The sequence below is a fragment of the Pituophis catenifer genome, unplaced genomic scaffold (genome assembly GCF_029215685.1).
Source record: "Pituophis catenifer annectens isolate HBS135680 unplaced genomic scaffold, rPitCat1.0.hap2 SCAF_1, whole genome shotgun sequence".
In the NCBI taxonomy this organism is placed as follows: domain Eukaryota; kingdom Metazoa; phylum Chordata; class Lepidosauria; order Squamata; family Colubridae; genus Pituophis; species Pituophis catenifer.
In genome coordinates this window covers 72,609,707-72,632,068 of record NW_027256881.1, presented here as the reverse complement: position 1 = coordinate 72,632,068, position 22,362 = coordinate 72,609,707, and the positions used below count along the sequence as shown (strand labels likewise).

Below are 22,362 nucleotides of genomic sequence, written 5' to 3'. Positions count from 1 at the left end.
CCAACTTGACCTAACCATAACAGCAAAAATAATTGATCCTTAATGGAATTATAATGGGAAATTTAAAAATAAATGCTGAGAAATGAAGGCAATGCAATATTTGATTAAGAAACATTCAGAAATTAAAATCTGTAAGGAAAAGGAAAAAGTTAAAAATACCTGGGGAGATGATGGATTAAAAGCCACATTGATTACAGATTCAGTGTGTCCTGTCAGTTTATAAGAATAGGTGCTGGAATGCTTCTCATATATATAAGCCTGAAAAAGAACACAAATAATGTTACAAATAATATCAAAATACTTCTTTTTTTTTTTTTAAATGTTTTATTGTAAGAAATTATAATAATACAATTTTATCCATCCGGTTACATAGTATGGAAAAAGAAATAAATACAAATTGTACATATTATACATAAGTAGGTAATCTTTGCAAACCAGTTACATGGTAAAAAACAAACAAAAAAAAATTGTGTTCACATATCATTTTTAGTGCATGTATATATGATAATCTTTAACAATAAATTAGTAAATACATAAGTTATGTCTTTTGCTTACCCATGTAACCTTTCCTTGCCTTATTATATTTCCTACCATCCACAGTACATCTTCTCTTACTATTTCATTTTTCTATTTCTTGTACTTGCTCTGGTCTCTTTCCTTTTTATTTCAATTTCCTCTTCTCTAACCACCCGTACCACTTATCCCATACGCTGTAATAATCCGAGTCTTCTCTGTCATTAATTTCTAATGTTAATTTATTCATCTCGGCACATTCCATTATTTTGCTGATTACTTGTCCCTTAGTTGGTATATTTTTCTCTTTCCATTGTTGAGCGAAAGCGATTCTTGCTGCTGTTATTATATGCACTGTCAAGTATTTCTTCTTTTTTGCCATTTCCGTCTTAAGGATTCCAAATACTTATATCAAATAATATCAAAATACTTCTAAATAACTGAAATTATCTACTTATCTATAAAATATTTTTGACTAAATGTGAAAATAAACTCTTTGTTTGCATCCATATTATATGAACAATTGGCAAATGAAAAGCTGTCTGTATGTTAGCTGCTAGACAAGTGTATATTTTGGACTTATCTGTGCCCTCAGGGTCACCTAAATGGTGCAAATGGGTGTGGAACCTTCTTGGAACTGCTGAAAGAACTGAGTGGTAAACAGGAGATAAGTGCTGTCATATCTCTCCCCCTCTATTGAGAGAGGGCTGTTCAATCTTAATGTAGATGACCTCTTTGAGCCCTCTTTCAAACCAGAGGGTCCTCTCTGTCCAGAATGTGGACTTTGCTGTTTTCAAAAGCGTGACCTTTGTCTTTCAAATGCTGAGAGAGTTCTGAATCTTGCCCTTATTGGTTTATTCTTCTATGTTGTGCCATGTGTTTGTGAAGTGGTTGTTTTGTTTCTCCAATGTACATGATCACAACACAGTCCTTTCAGCAGTTCGAAGAAGTTTCCACATCCATCCGCACTATTCATGTGACTCTGAGGGCACAGATAAACCTCCAAATGGCCTCAACAACTCTCACAAAGAGTGCTAATGACTAGATAACTGCAACGAATATAAATCCTTCCATTCCCTAGTATTCACTCAGAACTGAAGAAGCTTCTTGGATGAGAAGCGAAATGTCTTCAAAGAAACAAAAAAGTCCAGTTGTCTTTTGAAAAAACACCTTTGAGACATGCACTCATCTAGTTAGGTGATACCTGACTTAGCCATTGTACTTGTGAGAAGTATCTTAAAGACCACAGATTTAAACATGAGCTAGCAATATGTTGCAATTGCCAAAAGAGTCAATGCAGTCTTCACCGAGAAAGGTCAAGATCACAGGGAGTGCTAGTACTATTTTTTCATCCTGGCCAGACTGCACTTGAAATACTGTGACTTGGTGACATACACTAAATAAATAAATAATTGTGACCAGTTTTGGTCACCACAAATATAAAAAGGGCAATGAGAACTTGAACATCCTGCCTCCTGAAGTCATGGACGGTCCATCATTGGCATCTTTCAAGAAAGGATTGGACAGTCATTTTGTGGCATGCTATGAGTATTCTTGCACAGGCAAGACATTGGTTTAGGAGACCTCCAAGATCTCTCCCAATCCTATGATTTTATTCTTGCTTCATACTACATGTACATTTCTATTATATATCTCCATTATGTATTCATTTCAATAAGGTATCATTTAAAAATATGCAAAAAAAAAAAAAGTATTGGGTGTATCTTTTTTTTGGAACAGCCATTTTTCTACTCAAGTATTTCCATATTATTTTCAATAATTCCTATCATGTTTCAAAAATATATCAGCACAATCTATTTACCCTATTTATATGTAAGTCTCCTGTGTTACTTCTATAACATTCTATGTTTAAACATTAGTAAATATTTTAACTGAAAATATGTAGCCTTGTTTTAGGAAAGGGATCCTCAAACTATGTAAACTATTCAACCGCAGAAAAACCTTGTCTTCTTAAAAAGAAGATACATAAGAATGTTGCTAATGTCCTGTTTCTGTTATCATAAATCAAAGGAAAAAAAACAGAAAAGGCTTTTACTAGTTTTGTCTGGTCTGTACCAAATAGTGAGATAAATTGGTTCATACTGGCACCTATAACTAGGACCATAAGAAAGTACATATTGTACTTGCTGCCATTTTTGTTTTATTTAACTTGGTATATCTGCTGTTATTTTATTTATTGCCCTATTCGTTGTTTTTTTATTTTACTACTCTGTAATTTTAATTTGTTATGAAATAACTACAATACAAATAAAACAATTCATTCCATTGGGAAGAATCTTAAAATCTGAGTCCAACTCTCATAACAAAGTGAGGCTGCAGAGTAATCCCCATTTAAAAATGGCTGGGAAAATCTTTTTGGGCAGATTTTGCCATGATGGTTTAGTGCTCACTGTCAGGTAATATATATAATGGTATCTTTAAAACCTTTAAAGCACAACAAAAGGAAAATAACTTTGATGAGACAAATGAATGGCAATAAGTTAAAATACTTATTAGTTACATTATATGGGTAGACGAGACCAAGAAATCAATTCCATGGGAAGACTAGGATTATTTTGACTGGGACTGGCTTTAATAACAGAATCTTGCCCCCCCTCCTCTTTATATTCCAGTGAATCAAAAAGGTGTCTGCTTGAGCAGCTGCCAAATATTATCTTAAATAGTGCAGCCTCTTCTGTCAACAGTTCTTGAGGGGGTTTTGGTGCTCTCTGAGCTTGGTTGTTTTCTTGCAGACTTTTCATTATCCATACAAGGTAACATCCTCAATGTACACTCATTTCAAATATTCTCCTTTATTAGCAACAGTTTTATATATTTCTGTCAAGATTATCTTTCTTACTGTCTACAGGGGCCTTCATGGCTTCCAGAACCTGGGAAACACTTGTGTATTGAAGAAAGTTTGATAAACATCGATCAGCAATTTACTATCATGAATATTTGAACATTACAAAAATCAATTTCAATTATACATAACAAATATAGAATAAAGAATTGGAATAGTCCACTCCCATGATGGCAAACCTATGGCAGCGTCCCACAGGTGGCACACAGCGCCCTCTCTGTGGGCATGTGAGCCGTCGCCCCAGTTCAGCTCCGCCGCGCATGCATGCGCGCCTCCCGCCAGCCAGCTGGTCGTCAGGTCTCTGCCGCACATGCACTGGAGTGGGGCGCATGCTGTGGGGTGCGGCGCATGCTGGGAGGCCGCATGCGCATGCGCAGAGGCATGCAGGGGGCTGTGCGTGCATGCACTGGGGCGTGTGCGCATTGCATTTTGGGGATTTGGGCACGTGTGCATGCATTCGCACATACGCGCTTTGGGCACTCAGTCCGGAAAAGGTTAGCCATCACTGGTCTACTCTGTAAAATACATGTCTTCAGGTTTTAAGAAATGTGAAGTGTATTTTATACTATTTAAAACTGCAAAAACTAGTGGATGATTATAAAAGGCTAATTTATTACCATTTTTATATTGGAGATGTAGACAGTTTTAAGGCATTCTTTTGTATGCAATTAGTTACTTATTTATTCAATAGTATTACTATTGTTCTTGGAAGGAAGTTTAAGGTTTAGAGTCATCAATGTGTTGCTATTCCACAAATTTGGAATTTCAATTTATGGAGAACTTTGTATAAGCAGTGCCCATACAGGTAGTGCTCAAGTTACAAAAATTCTTTTAGTGACCTTTCAAAGTTACAACTGCACTGAAAAAAGTGACTTATGACCATTTTTCACACTTATGACCTTTGCAGCATCCCCATTGTCATATGATTTACATTCAGATGCTTGGCAACTGACTCACATTTATGACGGTTGCAGACAGTTCTGGGGTCATGTGATCCTCTTTTGCAACCTTCTGACAAGCAAAGTCAATGAGGAAACCAGATTCACTTAACAACCGTGTTACTACTTTAACAATTACAATGATTCACTTAACAAATGTGGCAAGAAAAGTCATAAAATGGGGCAAAACTCACTTAACAAATTTCTCACTTAGCAACATAAATTTTGGGCTCAATTGTGGTCCTAAATTGAGGACTATCTGTACTATTGTGAATAAGCTGATTATAGGCACAAAAGCCAGCTAGGTAATTTTGGGCCAGTGATTCTTTCTCAGTCCAACGTATCTCATAGAATTGTTATGGGGAAACTAGAAAGAAGAAGGAGTATTAGGTATGTTTCCCACTTTGAGCTATTTATAAAAAAATATACAGGTGGGATAAAAAATCTAATAAATAAACTCCTGGAAAGATGTCTGTACACCAGATTGTATTGGTGGTTAAATGAAAGTTGTTAACTCTTAGAATATCACATAAGGTCAGAAGTAAAGTACTATACATACACATTTATCTTCAGATCCACAAGCGATGAACTGGCCACAAGGAGAAACACTAATTCCACATGGATGACAGCGGCTAATATGACCTTCAAAACGACGCTCGCACCTGCAGAAATTCAATAAATTTAAGTACTATGAATTTTAAAATAATTGCTTCTAAATTTACTCATTCTTTTCAATGAAGTGCATGTTCTATTTATCTCTGCCTTACAATCAACATCCAACAGGTAAGATGGGCAGCCAATAAATTGAATGAATGAATGAATGAATGAATGAATGAATGAATGAATGAATTGAATACGATATACTGTAACATGCTCCGGTTGCTTAAAAAAATAAGAGAATGTAAGTATTTTGTGTATTACAAAATACTTAAAATCTCTTATTTAAATAGATTTTTTAAATTAAAATATTATTGAATTTTATGAAGGTATTATGTACATATAACTATATAACTATATATATAACTATATATATATATATATATATATATATATATATATATATATATATATATATATATATATATATATATATATCAGGGGTGAAATCTACTTACTTTCCTTATTGGTTCGGAAGCACATGCACGTCACGTGCAATATATATATATATATGTGTGTGTGTGTGTGTGTGTGTGTGTGTGTGTGTGTGTGTGTATTTCTTTTAGTCAGGTTTCTCCTATGTAACCAAGATTTTTCTTTCTACAGCCCTAGCTCAGTGAAGTCACATCCACTCGATTCTGGGCTTTTTTCTTCTGGCAGCCAGCAGGCCCTATGCTGCCCTATGCTGCCTAGTGAGAGACTTATATAAATCTATTTCTGGCTCGTTAGCCATCATCAGTAAGCCACACCCACATCTCATGTATCCTCCCTATAAAGGTACAATATCTGTTTTCTTACTTTTTTCTTTCGTAGGTTTTATGTGTGTTTTTCTTTTAGCCAGGTTTCTCCTACGTAACCAAGATTTTTCTTTCTACAGCCCTAGCTCAGTGGAGTCACATCCACTCAATTCTGGGCTTTTTTCTTCTGGCAGCCAGCAGGTATATATATATATATACTATTTCCCTGAGATTCTTAACATGAATGCAACTTTTTCTGTTATATATGTCTTCCAATAGTTTTATAGTTTATATATTTATTATTTTATAGTTTATATATACAGTGTGTGTGTGTGTGTGTGTGTGTGTATTAAACTATAAAACTATAATATAATAAATATATAAACTATAAAATGCAACTATATATATATTATAAACTATAAAACTATAATATAATAAATATATAAAGTATATAACTATTGGAAGACATATATAAGCAGAAAAAGTTGCATTTATGTTAGGTATCTCAAGGAAATAGTATCTGCCTGAGATTTAATTAGGACTTACAGTGTTAGATGCAGAATTGACTTTTTTACGTTATTAGGACTATTAGGACTATTCCACTATTTCTATAAGTTCAATTTTCTGTTCTCTGAGAATTACATCTGTTGTGGTTAGGAAAAGAAATTCAATACAGCTTATGTTTAATCAGCTTATGTTTCCAAATATTTTGTGGTGTTGATTTATTTAGCCTTGTATATTTTTTAAAATTTATTTTTAGTACACATAAGGATAGTGATGCATGAGAGAATATGTGTATGCTTAGTCATATATGTACATGAGTGCATTCAAGAAATGTAAATTGGAATAAGGGCACTGTTCCTAATTTAGCTAAAAACAGACAATTGACATGAAGATTATGATTTTCCTTTCCCAAATTTGATGAATGAGTTGTAAGGATTTGTTATCTTTCATTGAATACCTGCATCAGTTTATTTTCCAATATCATTTTTAGTTTCTTATACAGGTTCAGAAATTTTTTAACACTGTTCTATATGACATCTTTAAGACATAAATTTAAGAAACTTTAATTAATAGCCACTATGCAATGGAATGTATCTATGAAGGGGGAGGTGGTGTGATGGATTTCAGTAATGCAGCAGTTTCCCAAGAAGGAGGGAACACATTCCACGGAAGAGTGGAGGGGGCGAGACAAGAAACAAGAGAGTTTGGAGATGGCTCATGGAGGGAGAAAGAGATTGAGCATAGCTATTCCCTAGAATCTCCCAGGGTATGTTCATAGGTTAGGGGAGTATAGGTTTTGTCTGGCAAGATTCTGTCTATATGGCCTAAGCAAATAAACAACTGAACTTTGGCTGGATTGTTGTTCTTGGTTGAAACCTGACACAATAGCATAATATGACTAAATAACTTAGAAAACGGTCTTTAATAACAGTAATTTAATATAGGAAACATTCTTGAGACCAGTTTGACTAGTCCTTCTGGCAATAATATGGAAGCCATTTGCCACAATCTTTTTCCAAGGCTTTCCGGTCTACCCTATAGTCCTGGGATTTTCCAGTGGCTCCCCAACCAACAGCTAATCACTTTCCATCCTGCTTAGTTTTTTGAGATTAACCAAGAAAAACAATGCCCCCATCTATTTCAATAAAAAATTGTTTATCTCAAAAGAAATTTGTAAGAGGCTTTCCGCTGGGTATCTAATTCACAGTGGTTATTATATGCTACAGAACATATTCAACAAATCATCCGGATAAAATAAAGGAAATAAATGTTCCTACTACTAAACAGTTAGGCATTCCATAACTGAGTACAATATCTTCTTTCTTTTTTGTCTGAGATGGAACTCTAAGCAAAACCTCACTCACATATTGTCTCTTTGATTAATAGATGAGAATTTGTTACATTGTAGTAACAGCTAATTTGTTAACTCTTTATATATGAGGATGGTGGCTCCTGGTTTATGGAAATATAAACCCATTTCGTATGTTCCAAAGGCATAAAGTCCCAAGGCTTGTAGATCTTATTTGTGAAGAAATAGTTTATCTAAGCTGCTTTTAAAATTTGGTTGGAAAACAATTAAAAACCTTTACACATCAATCAACTTTTTACAGTGGAAGCATAATATAATACACAATTATGAAATTCAAGCTAATAGTTCTCATAATATACAATTATGAAATCCAGACTCATATATCTCTGTGGATAAACATTCATGGATCAAGATGTTCATAGATCATGAAGGACATGTACTGTATCTTTTCCTCCCTTCTGACTTAACGTAGAAGCAATCAATAATTCAAATGCCATGTACTGCTGAAAGCAGAAATACTTACAAATGTTTCAAAGAAATCAGGGTACTGGTAGTATTCTATGCAATTAAATCCTTGTCACATAACTTTTAGGTGCTATAAGAAAGACTAGGATAACTGGCACGTAGTTAATATGCTTCACATGCAGTCTATGAGCAGGATATGGGCAGAAAATGCCCAAAATAATATCTGGGGAGTCTAAAGCAAACCAGCTTGTCAATATTTCTATGCTCTTTACATTACAAATTGCTCCAAAATAAGTTTAGAAATAGATGACAAACTTTATTTCACTAATAATTTCTTTAATGACTTGCCTGATTTTTCTTTACAAAAATTATGCTTCTGAAAAATTTATTATTACTTGTTTATTGCATTTTTATTCCAACATTCCATCAAAGAATTGTCCTCCCTGTGGCTCATTAGAGAAAGAGTACATTTGTAAAATGTAAACACAGAAGTAATTCCAGTAGCAGCAGAAGGTACCCCTAACTGTGGCAACACAGAGAGAATGACTTCTTTTACAATTTTAAAAGTATGAATTGGCTCATAAGGGAGAATAGGATCTTTCAAATAAATTGGGTCCAAGTTATATATAACTATAGATCATAACCAACATTTTGATATGGCTCCAGGAACAGACTGCCAGCAGTGGAAGGGTATTAAGAATGGAATTGCATATTCCTTTTAATCAGTTCTAGACATCAGTCTGGCTGCAGCATTTTGGACTAGCTCTTTTCTGTTTCTGAGTACTTTTCTCAGACTATGTTATGGTAGTTCAAAGGGCATTTTGCAATAGCATGTGTCATCATGGCCAAATCTGACATCTCCAGGAATGCACAGAATTAATCGCCATCCTTAACTGTGCCAACGCATTTCTGAACACCCCAAAAACCTAGATATCCAGGTTCATAAGCGAATCCAAAAGGACCCACAGGCTCTGAGTTTTCACAGATAAAATTACCCCATCCAGCGCAGCTTGAAGCATCTATGTATCATCCTGCCTATGTTTCTCCCATCATAACCTTCTGAATCCTCACTCCAAGAACTGGTGTCTCACTACTTTGCTCAGTCCATAAGCTTGTACTGTATAGCAGTGGTGGGTTTCAAATTTTTTTACTACTGGTTCTGTGGGTGTGGCTTTGTGGGTGTGGCATGGTGGGCATGGCAGGGGAAGGATACTGTAAAATCTCCATTCCCTCCCCAATCCAGGGGAAGGTTACTGCAAAATCCCCATTTCCTCCTGATCAGCTGGGACTTGGAAGGCAGATAATAGATGGGGGTTGGGCCAGTCAGAATTTTTACTACTGGTTCTCTGAACTACTCAAAATTTCCGCTACCGGTTCTCCAGAACTGGTCAGAACTTGCTGAAACCCACCTCTGCTGTATAGGTATTTTTTATTTAGCAACCAAAATGGTGACTAACTGAAATTGAGACCGTGTTTATGATTATAGACCTGCGAAAGTGATAAATGTGAGTATTGGTTATAAAGTTATTTTTTCATTACCATCATAACTTAAAAGTGATTGGTATTAAAGACTGTTATCTTCTTCATATAATTCTAGTAATTTGTGAGACAACTGTGCTTTTAGTGCAGATACGAAACTAGGCATGAAGATCCAAGGGACCATACACCTGACTACCATGGATGAGAAAAAGAGAGAACTACTTCAATGTGCAAGCGTCTCATTTCTGGGAGAATTTGGTAAGCCAAAAAATGTGTAGTTTGGATTTTGGCATGATCCAACCATTTCTACATTCTTATTTCCGGGTGTTTCGCTGTGCACTCAAGACCCTGTTGTTCCGCCAGGCTGGGTTAGCAACATAATTTTAAATTGGATGTTTTAAATTTTTGGGGTTTTACATTAAGCCAAATTTATTTAATATTTTTAAATTATTTTAAATTGATGTCTATTCTGTTTTTAAATAGGCTGTACACCACCCTGAGTCCTTCGGGAGAAGGGCGGTATAGAAATAAAGTTGTTATTATTATTATTATTATTATTATTATTATTATTATTATTATTATTATTATTATTATTATTATTATTTGTCACGAGTGTTTCCAGGATTGCTGTGGCTATCTGCCTACTCACAAACAGTATGGTTTTAATCAAGCCATCTGCTGTTGGCAATTACCTGCAAGCCTTCCCCGCCCTAGTTAATTGCAGGTTAACTCCCTATATAAGCAAGGACCTTTTGCTTGCTACTCGGGCCTAGTCTTCTAGGCCTAAATGCACAGCTCCTGCAGGAAGCTTGGTGCAACGCCGCAGATGGGAGAAGAATGCAGATAAGGACTCCAGACATTAGAGAGAGACTCCCATGGATGCTTGCCTTTTGCTGTTTTGTAGCACGCAAGCTATCATCGGGACTGCTGTTGCTGGATCTTCTTCCTCCCACAAGCTTCAAGCAATGTTTGCTTTTGAACTGATTTTATTTCAGGTGACTTTCAGCTGTGAAGCTCGTGCTGCTCCCACCATGATGGCCTTGATGATGTATCGACGCCGAAGCTGCTTACCTTCATGCTAGCTTTATTCTTTTGTGAAGTGTTTCGGTATTGTGGAGAGGGATCTAGGGAGATAGCCTTGCTTCACATACCCAGATAAGACTTTGTTTTTAATGTGTTTTCTTAAAGACATAGTGCTTTTTAAATGTTTTAAAGTAAATTATATTTTTACACAAGACGCCTCTGTCAGAATCATTTTCAGTCTCAGTGTGTTTACTCATGAGCTGGTTCACGGTCCGGGGTACCCCTCAACCCCATGTCGTCACATTATTATTATTATTATTATTATTATTATTATTATTATTATTATTATTATTATTATTATTATTATTATTATTATTATTATTTCTCTTTCTATATAAAAGCTTCCTAAATTTACACCCAAGCAATGGCTGTTGCCTCTGATAGAATATTTTGAAACACTTCTACAGCTTCATTACTAGAACATTTGAACCAAAGTGCTAGTGAACACTATTTTTTATATAAAGAACGCTTACATAATTTGGAAGTCAGATTTTAAAATTTCCACTAATTTGTTTTACTAGCCTTAGTATTAGGAGCCAAAATGGACAAGACCATCTATGGTATTAGCCCCACAAAGTCAACTGCCACTGAGATCATAGCACACTACCATGATGTTAAATTAAACCAGTCAACAGTACTGACAGAGACAATATAAACTAGAGGAAATATAAATAGAAGGGAGAAAAAGGAGGGGGAAATAAAATACTCTAGAAGTAACCAACAGTATAGCATATTATACTATATAATTTAGAATTACAATATAAATTACACAGATAGTATTTTAACTATTTTACCATACCCCCTCAAATCTTAAATTAATATTTTAAAAAGAGATAGCAAGTAAGTAACCTGTTAAAAAAATTAACTTTTTACTATTCATGAATAGTAGTTAAACCAACTGATAGAAAAAACATAAGGATATAATACAGTTAACCTTTTATCCCACATATTTCATTTTACTATATTTAGACATTTGCTAGGAGTAATAAGCCATTATTGTTTCAAAAAATGTGCTAATTCCTATTTAAAAGGTAAGATTCTGTTGGGTTTTTTTTTTAAGAGTTGTCTCCAACTTCTTCCAGACTAATTTTTTTCCAAAACATTTGACTTGGACATTTAATGATTTACAAAGATCTCCCATGTGTACTTTCCTGTACTGCTTCTGTAGTTTGTAACCTTATATTGAAATGTTTTTCAGTTCAGACAATTGAACACTTTTTAAGGATAAAAAAAGTGCATTCCAGTTTGTTAAGTTCATTGCAATTTTTTTAAAAAATATGTCACTTAAATTTGTGAGGGGGGGTAACATAATGTCATTTCATTCATAACAACAAAAACTAGAGTCAAGAATCAATTTATAAGTAGTTATATCATAAATAATATAAACTTGCATATTCAGTTATAATCAACAAAAATCCTGTGGTGTCTCAGAGGAAGAAATGCATTACACATATGTTTTTGTAGATTACAATTTACCTCATCAGATAGTCATGGAATTTTGCCAATTGGGATACATCAGTTTTTCCCTGTACTTATATTTGTCTGACTTATGTGGCACATACCCATGCTCCCCAATCATTCCTCCTTATGAAATTTCTTCTTTTATATTTGTCTTTCTGCAAGCTTTTATAACAGTTTTTTTCCAGTCATTGGCAGTTCATCACATGACTAAGTTATGTTTTAATACAGCAATATTTAGATTTTATTGGTGAGAATGTGTTTAAACTAAGAAACCTATGCAATATTCTGCATGTTTTTTCCCAGTTTAATCTCATGCAAGGACAAATGCAGACTGTCTATTTTTCATCATGTTCCTAAATAACTACAAAATCTTTATTGGTTGTTTGTGTGAAACATTCAGGACGCTGTGTCTCCAAAGCACAACTGCATTTGAGGAAGACAAAATGCCACAGAGTAAACATTCTGACTTTTATATGACCCCACAATCATTCTTGCAATTTTGTACTCCCTAAATTATATGATATCTAACAGAAATCATAAGATAATTTATGCCTGGGGATAAATTAAGCAGGCAAACACTTATTTATTCAGAAATATGTATATGTTGCCTTATTTTTGAGGCGATCTAAGCAGCTGTTTCCAAGATGGACTAACCAAACTTCATCAAATTGTGCTTAAGTTCCATGACTTTGCAAACTTCAAAGTGTGAACTCTTGCAAAAAAAATATATATTAAAAAGCACTTGTAAAGTGTAATAAAAGAAACATGGCAAACAGCAAAATGACTGACTGTTACCTCAGTGTTCTCAAATCCCAAAGTTTGATGCCATCACCAATGGCTGCTGTTAAAAAGAGATTGTAAGCTTCATGTGGTTGACAGCTAAAAGATGATCCCTGCAAGAAAAACAAACATCAGTTTAAAATTATAGTAGCAGGTATAGTTTAGAAAACATTTCCACTGTTGGAACTCTACACAAGAACATGTAATAATAAATAAAATAATAAAAAACAACACTGACAAAGGTTCAGATTTTTCTTAATGCAAATGTCATACAGCAATTCAGAGAATTGTTAAATGTAACTTTCACGGTACTCTGTTTCTGCTCATTGATGCTTATCTTGTTACTACGGTTTAAAATGCACGATTTATAAACGATTTATAAATCATATGAATTCCTCTTGATTTTATTCAAAGTGCAACTCTAGTAAAAAAACTATTTTGGAGCCAAAGGAAATCACTTTATAAAACAGCTTCTTTTCCTAGATCAGAGGTCAGCAACCTGTGGCTCTGGAGCCACATGTGGCTTTTTCACCCCTCTGCTGTGGCTCCTGTCATTCAAAATATGCGTCGCAACTGCCAATGTGCAACACCCGCCGGCATGCAATTTATTGAGCTTTTCAACCCCCGGTAGGCCAACCATGGATAAATCCAAGAAAAGAAAAGTTTCAGAAGAAAACAGAACCTTTTATTCAACTACATATGCTAGTTTTGTGGCTGCTCAAGAAATAGTCAGGCATGGGAAGGGTTTTTGTGGCTCCCGGTGTTTCTTTTCTGTGGGAAACGGGTCCAAATGGCTCTTTAAGTGTTTAAGGTTGCAGACCCCTGTCCTAGATCAATCACCATCTTAAGGCTTTAAGTTTTTTTGAATTTGCCTTTTGGCAGCCATTTTTGAGAATTGAAACAGGTTTTCATCAGCAACATGAGTCAACTATGGTTCTGGAATTATAGAAAATTCATTTATAGGCATCTATGTCTCTTCTTTGGAGACAATTTTACTTTGCAGTTGAATGAAAATCAACTTTTTTCTAAGTATATTTCAAACTGTTTTGCAATCTTTTTTCATTAAGATAAATCTTTATTAGGAATTAATTGCTTTTCTAATCCTTTTCTGATTAAAAGGAATCATATAAATATTTGAAGCATTAAACAACCATTGAAAGACCCAAAAGACCAGGTTATTATTTGCTTATTTATAACATTTCATTTTTTTTTTATCATTTAAAATAAGTCCAAAACGGGGAATGCTGATGGTACTATGTTGAAAGAAAGGCAGAAAGACAAATTAAATTACTTTAATTTAATGGACTTACAACCATAATTGAACTTGCAATTACGTTTATAAGCTGGGATGGTCATTAAGCAGATTAACAGGTGACCACACCCAATTTTACGACATTTCCATAATTCTATGAAATCTCACAAATTCTTGTACAAGAAAGCCAAATTTGTCAACAGATTTTGACATTTGTTTGACATCTCAGGGCTTTCCTCGTTTGCATGAAATCATGGAAGGTAAGATTTAATGATTTCCTAAGAACCGAGTTTCCCTTTTTTAAAAAAAAATGTTCAGGTTTCTGGGTCATCATGTGAGATTATATAAGGGCACATGGCATCTACAAAGTTTGCCAATCCCTTGTTAAAATGAGATTAAGGTTAAACGTGCTTTAAACAATATAATTACAGCAGAGCTCTGAGATAAATTGACAATAATCCCTTGCATTCAAAAGAAACTGGAACATTTTTGAGGTCTGGGGATGATCAAAAAGCATCCAAGAAACATAGTTTTATAACTATATTTATTACGGAACTTTACACAGAGTACCTTGTGGCTAATGCGAGGCTAAGAAATGGAACAGTGGATTTATAATCCTGTTTAGGCTTGCTGGATTGTATTAAAAATGTCATTGTATCTCATCCAAAGCTCTGATTCAAAGGTCAGTGTGTAGTCCAGTAGACAATAGGATACCTCATTAACTTTATTAGTCAAAGAGCCAGGCACAGGAATCTAAGTGGTGATTCTTTCTGAAAGTTCTGGCATCATGAACACTATCTCTCTAGACCAGAGATTTACAAAAGTAGCATTTCAAATGTAAATTGAATGTAAGTAAAGGATATTTCTTATTTTTATTAAACAGGAATCCATTGGCATTATTCTGGTACTATTCTGCCAGAGGAACTAGTTATTCAATCCCATATCATGATCTTCTTCAGAAGATTACAATACCCTTCAGGGAGCGCGATCCCGTTGCGAACCAGTAGTAAAGGTAAGTAGAATCCACCCCTGGGTTGAATATATGTTGAAAAGGTTAATTTAGGATTGTAATCTTCCATTTTTTGTGAAAATAAGACCAATTTCATTCCCCATGGAGATATATGTCCACAAATTTCAAAGTGAGCTCCGCTTAACTAACTTGAAGTCATTTTGCTGACATTGGGAAATAAAACAGAGGAAAGGGCCAACATATAACAAATGATACTTGTAGAGTTTAGTACAGTTAAGTGTTGTAACAGACCAGTCTCATAAAACAACATAAAAAAAACTATGCTAAAGTCATTTTAAGGAACTGTTTCAATGCTACAACAAAAAAGACATTCAAGACGGATGGCTGTCTGCAGCCTGACTAATGAGCTTAACAGCATAGTAAGGGATAAGTTAGATAATATCCCAGTGTGTCTGTATTCCTTAAATTATTGGCACATACTGCCAAAGCAACTCAGTGTTAAATGTCTTTAGCCTAAAATTAAAAGATTTGGTTGATAAGCAACCAAATACAAAATTTCACCCGTACAACTTCTAGTCCAAAGTTTGGTTCATGTTATAGACGCATAAAGCTTTTTTTAAAAAAAATAGTTAATAGAGCAGTCTCTTCCACCTTCTAATAGAATCTTCCATATTCTATGGCTTACTTGGAAGAGTACACTTAATTCATATTATAGCAATAGCAATAGTACTTAGACTTATATACTGCTTCACAGCCCATTCTAAGTGGTTTAAAGAGTCAGCATATTGTCCCCCAACAATCTGAGTCCTCATTTTACTGACTTTGGAAGGTTGGAAATCTGAGTCAACCTTGAGCCGGTGAGACTCAAACTGCCAAATTGCTGGCAGCAATTTGCCAGCAGAAGTAGCCGGCAGTATTATGCTATTTGCTACTCAATCTCCTTCTGATTTGAGAGTTTTTTGTAGATTGAATCAATTGAGTCAGTACCATGTATTTATTTCCATTGCAGAAATGGAATTAATTAAATAACTGTAGCCTAGTTTGCAGAGTACTATATTTTACAAAAAGAAGCCCTAGTTTAGAATATGTTTTTAAATAGCTGCATGTAAAGTCTGTCCAAACAATCATCTTACAGTTAAAATCCCAAAGGAAAAAATATAAAATTTTATCACTTACAGAATTGCCACTGACTAAACTAAAAGATGGTAGAGGAAAGGTATGTTGAGCTAATTTTAAAGACTGAGATGAAGAATAAGGAAAAGGGTAGTGTCTAAAATGACAAGATCCATATAGTTTAAGACTTTGTCTGCAAAACAAAGACATTCTGGAGCATGGATACACCACCAATATCAGATAGCAGACCTTAACTTTATATATACATGAAGCTCTCAAAGAATTCTAGAAAACCAGCTAAAGTGAACACCAGATTTTTGAATTATTTAATTGATGTTGCTCTGACTATATTACACAAGGATTAGAGAGCTTTTTAATTAGATCATAGTAAAGAAAAAGGTACTTGCAAACATTGCAACCTAGCCTCTCAACAATCAAAGGCTAATTTAGACAACATATATATCAAACCATATATGTTTTGCTAATATATTTAAGAAGTCACATTACATCTACTCTACAAAAATTAAAATCATTAGAAGCAAAAACATTGCTTTTGTTTTTATTTATTTACTACTCAGCTTCAAAAGTATCCAAGTCAGCACATTTCTGGAGTACAAATATTTTAAATGGGAACAGTATCAGTGATTCATAAATTCTTATCTTCCAAGCTTCTGTTAGTAATCTCTTGTAAAGTAGCAGATTAGGGCAGAAATTCAGATTTATATTGTGGAGTCACAAATCATGATTTGAGGTTAAGTCATGAAAATAATTACTTTTAGGTTTCCTTAGATCATAGAAATTCACAGAACCCTGAAACCATAATTAAGATTTTAAAGGCAGTCTTCTGCATAAATGCCAACGACCCTAGATCTGATCCAATGTTGATTGACCCATGTACTTACTGGAACTCAACACCATTGCACTATTTAAGTATTGATCATAGTTAGTGTGACTCCATAAATATATGAAATGTTACTACAAGTATATAAACATGATGTGTGTGTACATATTTACAATTTACTAGTTGACAGCAGGAAACTTGTCATGTCAATAAATAATCTGGAACAGTGATTAAAATATATATGCATATATTAGAAAAGGAAGCATACAATTACTGAACATAAAACTCTGCAGGATACTAATGTTTCCTTAAGTAAAGCATTATTCATGAGATGAAAAACTTAAGAAGAACAATCAGTCCAAATCTATAAAAATGAATGTCTCCTAATAAAGTTTTACCACAAGGGAAATCAGTGGTTCTGTTACACATCTTGCCAATTCATACTTTATGTACAATGTCATACTGTCTAAACATGCATTGTACTAACATGGAATAAATTAGCACATAGGAAGGAGGTATTGAAAGTATTGTTTAGACTTACTTCCCTTCACATAATATTCACAAGTATCTAAGATTACGATGTAGTTTATAGTTTAAAAATAAAAAACAAGTCTAAATTATAAAGCAATCAGAAAAAAAATTATTTACTTTTTTTTCTTAATATTCTTAATAATTGAACTAAGCTTGAATTCTAGGAATTAGATATATAATTGAAACCAAGAGCACCTGCCTCCTAACAATAGTGTTGAAGACTGGTGTGCAAATCAGTGAGCAAATTAATTGTAAGAAACATACTAAAGGAATACATTTACCAATGGAGCATAAAATAATTTATCTAATATTTCAGAAAACTAAAGACAGAGGATGGAACTCACTGGTGGATCTGCAGTTTTCTAGTTACATCTGTGCAACAGAGCTTCTTTCTAAAATCCCTAGTATGCTAATACAACAGCAGGCAGTAGCTTTTGCAACTCACTGGAATTTCAAACATGCTTTATGGGTGTTTTTTTAATGAAAAGTAATGGTGCACAAACTTATGGTACCTCAGCATGAAGCAACAGACTCTCTGGATCCAAAATAGAGCATCTATTGAAACTTTCCTGATTTAATTCATAATACTCCAAAACAAATTAAAAAAAACATGCCATGTGTCAAACATACCACAACATTGTGTACATCTTTTGCTTTGGAGTATTCATGAAGATGAAACATTTGACAAAACAGATGTCAAATAACTGAGTTGAGCAACACTGAACAGCATTTGGTAGGATTGCAATATTCAGACTGAACTTTAGGCAATAATATTGAATGCATATCTACATTCCATGTAACCAAACAGCCCCAAACAACCATACTGAAAAAACTCCAGAGACCTTATGATTTCCATAAGCACAAAACAAACATGCATTTACAAAAGAAAAGGAAAATAAGGAGGGAGAATAGGACAATATAGTAATTTCAGTGAACAATCAATATATCCAGCATGATGGAAGTGGCTGATCATGTAACAACAGATCTCATCCCTTTCCACTCTTCCCCACCCTCCCCACATGTGATTAGATTTTAATATTTGGTTTTCATTTATTTATGTTTTAACGTACATGTATAAATACATTTGTATTTATTTATTTAGAAAATTTCTATTGCCGCCTACTCACACATGGTGACTCAAGGTGGCTTACAAGGATATAAAAACACCATATAAAAGAAATAAAAAGAAAAATAATAACATAATAAAACAATAACCCCCCCTCACACTCTGTGACAACACAAATTCATACTAGCCATTTAATGGGCTCCAACCTGCTGTGGGTTCCCTGGTGTTCTGTCCCCCCACCTCACATAGGCAGACACACGAGCAAAAGACGTCTACAGTAATTTATTTTTACAAGCCGACCTGAATCCCTTTGGCAGATAAAAATTCTGGCAGCTACTTTCCAAATGCTGCCAAGTTTCTTATCACCTCTAGAAACAGGAGTCAGCGTATCTGTAGTCCGTTGCTGGGGCAACCAAGAGTTCAAAGAGTAGTCAGAAGTCATTCACAAAGTCCAAGCCTTAATTCCGAAAAATATCCCATCCGAAGCTCACGATATGCAGTTTTTGTCCGTCACAGAGCCTGCGGAGCAACCCCACCCTCTTTTATCCCCTGTGGGGCATGGCTCAGTGACTCAGCAATCTCTGGCCCTTCCCCACCTCTTCCTTTGCTGCGCACGCCTCCCCCTCCGACGCTGCCTGGGATCAATCCAAGATTGATCTTCATCACTCCCTATTAGTGGGTGCCCCGACATGCTTTCCTCCTGGCCTTCAGCTGGAACCTGAGGCGTTGCCAGAAAGGAGGGTCCTGGAGAGGGAGGCCTTGTCAGTTCCTCCTCATCACTTTCAGAGTCACCTTCCTCCGTGAGGACAGGCTCGGGAGCCAGAGTCACAACACCCAGACCCGCTGGCAGAACCACATCTGCAGGGCTTTCTGAAAGAGTGTTAGAGTGGGGGCCAGTTTAATCTCTGGGGGGATAATGTTCCAGAGAGGGAGCCACCATGTTGAAGGCCCTTCTTCTGAGTCCCACCAGATGTATCTCCTTAGGGAACAGACTCTACAACATTCCTTTCCTCCCTGCTCTAGTGGGTTGGATAGATGTGACTGGCAAGAGATGGTCTCTCAGATAACCTGGTCCCAAGCCATGAAGGGCTTTAAAGGTGAAAACCAACACATTGAATTGCACCTGGAAGCAAATCGGCAACCAATGCAGTTCTCGCAGGAGAGGTTAACACACCGAGGTCTGCACAAAACCATGCAGGCCGCTGCATTTTACACCAACTGGAGCTTCCAGATGCTTTTCAGGGGAAGCCCCATGTAGAGCCTGTTGCAATAGTCAAGCCGGGAAGTGACTAGGGCATGAGTGACAGTGAGTAGGGATTGTTGGTTCCTTATTACTGTAAGCTGCTCAGAGTTACCCTGTGGTAAGATGGGTGGCTAATAAAATTTATAAATAAATAAATAAATAAATACATACATACATACATACATACATACATACATTACCCATGGAATACTAACTGATTTTCAAGGAAAGTTAAAATGAGAACTTGAGGGAAGTTAAAAGTAGTATCTTGGGGTGGGAAGAACACAATTGAGCTATATGAACATCTACATAGGAACTCTTCGTATTGCAAGGTTTTGTTGGAGATGCCATATATTCAAATTGAAAATAGAAGCCGGCTTCAGTTCTCCATCCCACAGCACAAGTTACCCTCAAAGAAGTTGCAGAACCTTGAATAGCTATAATTGCTTCACAAGCAGATCCAGAAGAGCAAAACTAACACGAATTATTTGCCCAGATCTTCCATTCAATGTAGCAGACATTTTCCCAACCAAGATAAAAGCATTCAAAATATAAATCAAGTTAACCTTTGCAAAGTTTAAAATTATTTAATCATTAGTTTGTTCATATGTGTACTTACTCTATTCATTTGTGCTTTGGGAAATATTGGAAATATAAACAGGGATTGTGCCTACCTTATTTTGGCAAATTTGGTGAACTGATCTAGAATGAGCATCTCTTATCACTGCTGCACTACAGCCCACGTTGAGGTCAAATATTTCTAGTGCTCGGTTACTCCCAGCTGCCAATACAATATCTGTAATTTCTGTTAAGTTAAAGTTCTATTAGATAAATTATATGTTACAAGTATGGCAGTCAGCATTTCTAGGCTTTCATTTGTCAGGAAAAATATGCATTTAAATAACTTAGAATAGGGATAGCAACCTTTTTTTAAAAAATTTGATTTATATGCCGCCCTTCTCCGGAGACTCAGGGCAGCTTACAATGTGTTAAGCAATAGCCTTCATATTTTTAACAGAACAGGAAGCAGAGATGGTGACATAGAGTTCCACAGTCAGCACCATACAAGTAGAAGATTCCACGTGATCTAAGGTTTCAATCACTAAGGCATGACAATAGTTACCAGAATATGAAAGCTCATAATACTTTTTATTATCTTTTTTATTTATTTTTGCTTATTACAGCGAGTCGTCAACTTATAGCAGTTCATTTACAGTGGTGCTGAAAAAAACTTATGATCATTTTTCACACTTATGACCGATGCAGCATCTCCAAGATCATGTGATCAGACACTTGGCAACTGACTCCTATTTATGATGGTTGCAGTGTCCCATGGTCAAATGATCCCCTTTTGTGACCTTCTGACAAGCAAAGTCAATGGGGAAGCCATGTTCACTTAATAACCATGTCACTAGCTTCAAAACTGCAGTGATTCACTTAGCAATTGTGGTCGTAAAATCCACTTAACTGTCTCGCTTAGCAATGGACATTTTGGGCTCAATTGTGATCGTAAAACGAGGACTACTTATATTACAATAAAGAATTATAATTAAAGAACTAATGCCTTTTGCAAAACAACGATAATAATGATAATAGGATACAGGAATAGAAATCATTCACTGCTGAAAGGCTGGTAATTTCCACTGTAGATGCCATTGGAAATTTCTGTATTGATTTGCAAATACTCTTTGTTCTATATCTGCAGAAATAAATCATATAAACATGTATCTTGTAGAGTCATGAAGCAAAAGAGAAAACAAAATCCTTATTTACTCCAACCCATATTTCAAAGCCTTTTTTTAGCATCATTTTTTTATTCTTACCTTTTCTACTTTGGGGAGATATAGGATCCGAATATTTTGCCAAAAAAAAAAAAGGATTTTCTTAAAATATACTTTTTGTTATCATTAAAAAAGAACTGCAGATCTTTGTTTTCCATATTTTCATTAATGCACATCAGGTACTGCACTAAGTTACATATACATTTTTCCTTTAACCTATGAAAATAATACATCTGTTCTATCTAACAAAGATCTGCAAAACTTAAGAATTAGGCATATATCTCAGTAGCAAAAGTTAAAGTTCCTTCCCTGCACAGTGGAAAATATTGTTTTCCTAGACTTATACTGGGACAATTGACAAAGAATTTCAGCTGATCCTGTACAATATATGCAAGCTCAGCTTGATAGTTAAAATGTCAAATTCTTCTGTTCCACTTTGCGGCCTTGTATTATATGCTGGGTCCTGTCCAACATAATGTGAGTGGCTCTCAGTTTATGCAATGGGATTGTCATCCCATCTACAGTATGATTTTTCCTAGAGCTTGCTTTTAAGGCAGCATTTTTTTATTTTTATTTAATAGCAATAGAGTTGCCAAAATAAATGGGTGGGTTTTTCCTCCAATGAATTACCTGCATAAGACTTCTGAACCTGGCAGAGAAGGGAAAGTGGGAGGAGGAGATTTTAACTCTTTTTAAATCAGTGATCCAATCCTGAATCAGGAGTCTGTGTTATGAAATCTGCAATACAGTAAAATTGCTATTTATTTTGATTTTAT

At 35.1% G+C, this 22,362-nt stretch overlaps 1 protein-coding gene across 1 annotated transcript in view; it reads right to left on the bottom strand.

Annotated features, from left to right (window-relative positions):
* Window positions 1-22,362, bottom strand: part of WDR27 (WD repeat domain 27) — a 68,690-nt gene that overhangs the window by 12,816 nt on the left and 33,512 nt on the right. The window contains exons 20-24 of the mRNA XM_070931418.1: window positions 21,407-21,504; window positions 20,480-20,601; window positions 12,805-12,902; window positions 4,874-4,976; window positions 160-258 (exon numbers count right to left, since the gene is read on the bottom strand). Of these exons, the coding sequence (XP_070787519.1) occupies window positions 160-258; window positions 4,874-4,976; window positions 12,805-12,902; window positions 20,480-20,601; window positions 21,407-21,504 (520 nt within the window). The remainder of the gene's footprint in view (window positions 1-159; window positions 259-4,873; window positions 4,977-12,804; window positions 12,903-20,479; window positions 20,602-21,406; window positions 21,505-22,362) is intronic.